Consider the following 5,132-nt stretch of genomic DNA (forward strand, 5'->3'; position numbering starts at 1 on the left):
AATCCCAGCTACTAGGGAGGCTGAGGCAGGAGAATCGCTTGAACCTGGGAGGCGGAGGTTGCAGTGAGCTGAGATCATGCCATTGCCTGGGCAACAAGGGCAAAACTTCGTCTCAAAAAAAAAAAAAAGAATATGCAATAACAGTCCAACTTTACAAAAGAAAAAAGTGCCTTTGTTGCAGGGTAATCTAAAAGTGAAGAAATGTAGACACACAAAAAAGAAAAAAAGGAAAAATATTATAAAGAAGCACTTGCTACCTTCAATAATTTCTTATTAATCAGAAGCATGATTTCCACCACAGATGCCCTAAAGGAGTACCATGCAATGCGGTGAACACAATTCTTACACTCAACACAGTAACTTTTTTCCTTTTTTGTCCTACAAAAAGGAAAACAGCATTTTTGGGAAGGATAGATTTTCAAATATCCAGAGAGGAGAATAATCTGTAGTATCATCCAGATGATCCTCCATAATGTTTTATCTCCCAGAGACCCACATTAGAATACAAAGTTACATCCATAAGGAATACTAAACTGAAGTCCCAACACTTGGATTTATAATATTTTCCACTTAACTACATAATAGATACCTCTGTTTGGGTGTGCATTCTCATCGTTTAAAAAGTATTAAACAAAGTATGAATTATAGTTTAGTCGTGTTGACTCCAAAGTAGTCTCTCCTTCCTCTAAACTCCAGGTACCCAACACTTTTTATTTTTTTTTGGTTTTGGTTTGAGATGGAGTCTTGCTCAGTCACCCAGGCTGGAGTGTAGCTGTGCAATCTCGGCTCACTGCAACCTCTGCCTCCTGGGTTCAAGTGATTCTCCTACCTCATCCTCCCACTCCCCGAGTAACTGGGACTACAGGTGCTCGCCACCATGCCTGACTAATTTTTGTATTTTTAGTAGAGACGGGGTTTCACCATATTGACTAGGCTGATCTCGAACTCTTGACCTTGTGATCCACCCACCTCGGCCTCCCAAAGTGCTAGGATTACAGGTATGATACACTGTGCCTCACTCACTTTCTACTATTTTTATTTATTTATTTATTTTTTTGAGACGGAGTTTTGCTCTTATTGCCCAGGCTAGAGTGCAATGGCGCAATCTCGGCTCATCACAACCTCTGCCTCCCAGGTTCAAGCAATTCTCCTACCTCAGCCTCCCAAGGAGCTGGGATTACGGGCATGAGCCACCATGCCTGGCTAATTTTGCATTTTTAGTAGAGACAGGGTTTCTCCATGTTGGTCAGGACGGTCTTGAACTTCTGACCTCAGGTGATTCGCCCCTCAGCCTCCCTAAGTACTGGGATTACAGGTGTGAGCCACCACACCCAGCCCCATCTTTTACTTTTTAAACAGCACATCTAACCCTCCATCAAGGTCTTGTAGTGTGAACAGCAGTGCTCAATTAGTATTCAATGACTCAACTCTTTACCATTTTATCCATTCCTTTTGGTCCAAGGCTTGTTCTAATAGCATCAGCAACCGCTGCAGATGGAAAAAGAAAGGAAAAGAAAATAAATCAGAACTTTTTTTTTTAAGAGACAGGGTCTTACTATATTGCCCAGGGTGGCCTCAAACTCCTTGGCTCAAGCAACCCTCCCACCTCAGCCTCCCAGAATAGCTAGCTGGGAGTATGGGAAATCAAGACTCCTTAAAGAGAGGTTTTTCCTCGCAAATGATCATTGTGTTCTTATTAGGATATGGTGCATAACAAATCACGGTGTCCACAGAAGAAAATTCATTGTCTAAAAATAATCTATTGGAAACAGAGTAATTAAAATAATTCTTTTAAATGTAAGATGCTTCACTTTTTTGTTAGTCAACGTACACAGTATTATTATTATTATTATTATTATTCTGAGACAGGGTCTCACTCTGTCACAAGGCTAGAGTGCAGTGGTGCGATCTCAGCTCACTGCAACCTCCGCCTCCTGAGTTCAAGTGATTCTCCTGCCTTGGCCTCTTGAGTAGCTGCCACCACGCCCAGCTATTTTCTTGTATTTTTAGTAGAGACGGGGTTTCACCATGTTGGCCAGGATGGTCTCGATCTTTTGACCTCCATCTGCCTGCCTCGGCCTCCCAAAATGCTGGGATTAAAAGTGTGAGCTACTGCGCCTGGCCTAATATTTGTAATCAGCTTATGGCAGAATACATTTTGAGGATTCATCTCATCTTCCTTCAGATGTCAAAATGGTACAATCTAGTTAGGAGCTCTGAGAATTGCTATTTCCTCCATTCCTTAAAACAGGGCAAGCAGCAACAGAACTGTCTAGATCTAACATACTGATGGATGAGTATCCTTTTTCCAAAATGATTAGGACCAGAAGCGTTTTGAATTTTAGAGTATTTGAAATTAGGAATGCTCAATTTATATATAATTCACTTATTTGTTTACTCTGTCTAGTGTGTAATCTCTGAGAGTAAAGACATTTGTTCACTAATGTGAACATGGTATATAGGTGGCTTACAGCAAAAATTAACACTAACACCACCAAAAGGGCAAACCACAATGGAAATGCTATAGAGCAAGATACTCTTTTAAAAAAATCCACCAAGGCCGGGCGCGATGGCTCACACCTGTAATCCCAGCACTTTGGGAGGCTGAGGTGGTCAGGAGCTCAAGACCAGCCTGGACAACATGGCGAAACCCCGCCTCTACAAACAATACAAAAATGAGTTGGGTGTGGCAGTGCACATCTGTAGTCCCAGCTACTCAGGAGGCTGAGGCAGGAGCATGGCTTGAACCCAGGAGGCGGAGGTTGCAGTGAGCGGAGATCACGTCACTGTACTCCAGCCTGGGGGACAGAGCAAGACTCCATCTCAACAAACAAACCAGTCCAACAAACCAAACAAAAACCAAAACTCTCAAATCGTAGCTTTTGGTCATCATCAGTATGTTAAAAAACATCCCTGGGGCCGGTCACGGCGGCTTTTGGTCATCATCAGTATGTTATAAAACATCCCTGGGGCCGGGCACAGTGGCTCACACCTGTAATCCCAGCACTTTGTGAGGCCGAGGTGGGCCATCACTTGAGGCCAGGAGTTCAGCATATAACGGGTCATCTTTGCAGATAATTTAGGCAGCCTTTCCTTCCCACATGCACACCTCCTCTGTTTCAGTTCTGTTCACTTTTCTTTCAAAGGTTACTAAATTTCCCACTTACCTTGTTTGTTGAGTATCAACCATATTATAAACTCTCTTGGCCCCCAAATTTCTTTTTCTTTTTTGAGACAGAGTTTCGCTTGTCGCCCTGGCTGGAGTGCAACAGCGCGATGTCGGTTCACGGCAACCTCCGCCTTCCAGGTTCAAGCGATTCCCCTGCCTCAGCCTCCCCAGTTGCTGAGACTACAGGCATATGCCACCACACTCGACTAATTTTGCATTTTTAGTAGAGACAGGGTTGCTCCATGTTGGTGAGGTTGGTCTTGAACTCCCGACCTCATGTGATCCGCCCGCCTCAGCCTCCCAAAGTGCTGGGATTACAGATGTAAGCCACCCCGCCTGGACCAAAATTTATCTTTCAACATTCTGTTCCTCATCTAATAAATGTAAGCTTCAACTATGGTCCCCAATTAACCTACAAATCTTCGTTTCCAGGTACACTATCTCCTGAACTTCCAAATGAATCCTAAATCTGGCCATTCTGACCTTTCCAACTCATTAGGCCCAAGTTAGAAATGATTACTTTTTCTTACATTCAGCGTTACCTATCTAAGCACCATCACATTCCCAGTTACTTAGGCTGATGACTGCAAATACTTTTAAGGTGTACATGGGTCTTTACATGCTTTCTCACTGAATCCTCACAGCAAGCCTACACTTGGTTAAAAAGAAATGATCCGATAGCTGGGGGAGATTAAGTCAAATACTTTCCAGGACACCAGGCCTTTAACATCTGGCCCCAACCTAGCTTTCTAATCTCACCTCTTCCGCAAACATACTATTCTTCAACCCAAAAGAAATACTATATTCAACATACACTCGGGCAAGATCTCTAAACCTCTGTCCCGACTTTTCCTTCGAGTTTTCTATCTCAACTCGATTTCTCTTAATCTTAACTCTAAAAAGCAAACATTTCCTCCTCAATTTTATAGGTAAGAAATCTCTGGCACACAGGTTACAGGTCACTGAGACATGAAGTAACGGAAGCAGAGAATGAAACTCTGGTCTGATTTCCAATGCGTGCCACACTCTTCTACAAAAAGCCAAATAATTGTTTCTTGATTTGCCTGTATTTCACTGCACATGCAGACACGACATCAACGTAACTTTCCGCAACTATTTCAAACAAGACACGTAAGTCGGTTCCTACATCCATCCCAGTACAATGAGCCTCGCCCCAATTTAGACGCGGAGTTCACCCAATTCGTCTCAACAGCTGTGCCAAGTGAAGCTTATTTAATACCTCTTTAAATAAGAATAAGAAAGCTGAAACATACTGTGCATTCTACCAGTTCCAATAAGCAGATAAGCGACAGCCCTTAAGCGTCAGACCCCTAGGGAAGACTGCACGCAATCCTCGGCATTTTGAACTGCTTTCGACTCCAATACGAATGATGCACGATGCAGGAGGAAAAACTATGGGAGACTAAGATGCAAAATGGGGCAAGTTCAAAGGCCTCCATACTCCAGGCTGGCAATCATCGGCAGAAAAACAGGAATAAGGATCCCTTCACTGGGCTGCTTGCACAGAGAGGACAAGAGGGGAACACCCGAAAGAACGTGAAAAGAGCCAAACCAACTCAAGCCCACGGTGAGAGCGCAGACCTCAACCCCGCGGCGCCGCGGGTCAGGCCCTGAGAGTGATACCTTTGGCGGCGGAAATGTTGCTGAAGCGGATCTGGGCTGGCTTGTCGCGGTCCTGATAAGCGCCTTTCCCGCGGCCGCCGGCAGCCCCGGCAGGCGCCCCGCTCCGGGGTGCCACATTCTCGGGCATGGCAAAGTCGGCTGGGTCTGGGCGGGCTGGGAAAGGACGGATGGACCCGGATTCTGGCCGGCCGCAGGGTAATAACGATAAGCCCTCTCTGCCTTCACGAACCTTCCAGAAAGCGGCGCCTGCGTCGGGAGGAGGCGGAGGCAGAGAAGGGGGCCTTCCTTGCGGCGCGGCGCTGACGTGACGTAGAAGGCT

The 5,132-nt window shown here is 45.1% G+C and overlaps 1 protein-coding gene across 1 annotated transcript in view; it reads right to left on the bottom strand.

The window, feature by feature from the left end:
- The window catches only part of CCT4 (chaperonin containing TCP1, subunit 4 (delta)), a 30,698-nt gene that overhangs the window by 19,621 nt on the left and 5,945 nt on the right, over nt 1-5,132 (bottom strand). Inside the window, exons 2-3 of the mRNA XM_011941838.1 lie at nt 4,814-5,129; nt 1,429-1,488 (exon numbers count right to left, since the gene is read on the bottom strand). Coding sequence (XP_011797228.1) covers nt 1,429-1,488; nt 4,814-4,940 — 187 coding nt within the window. The 5' untranslated portion in view covers nt 4,941-5,129. The remainder of the gene's footprint in view (nt 1-1,428; nt 1,489-4,813; nt 5,130-5,132) is intronic.

This window comes from Colobus angolensis, unplaced genomic scaffold (genome assembly GCF_000951035.1).
Source record: "Colobus angolensis palliatus isolate OR3802 unplaced genomic scaffold, Cang.pa_1.0 Scaffold201, whole genome shotgun sequence".
Classification (NCBI taxonomy): Eukaryota; Metazoa; Chordata; class Mammalia; order Primates; family Cercopithecidae; genus Colobus; species Colobus angolensis.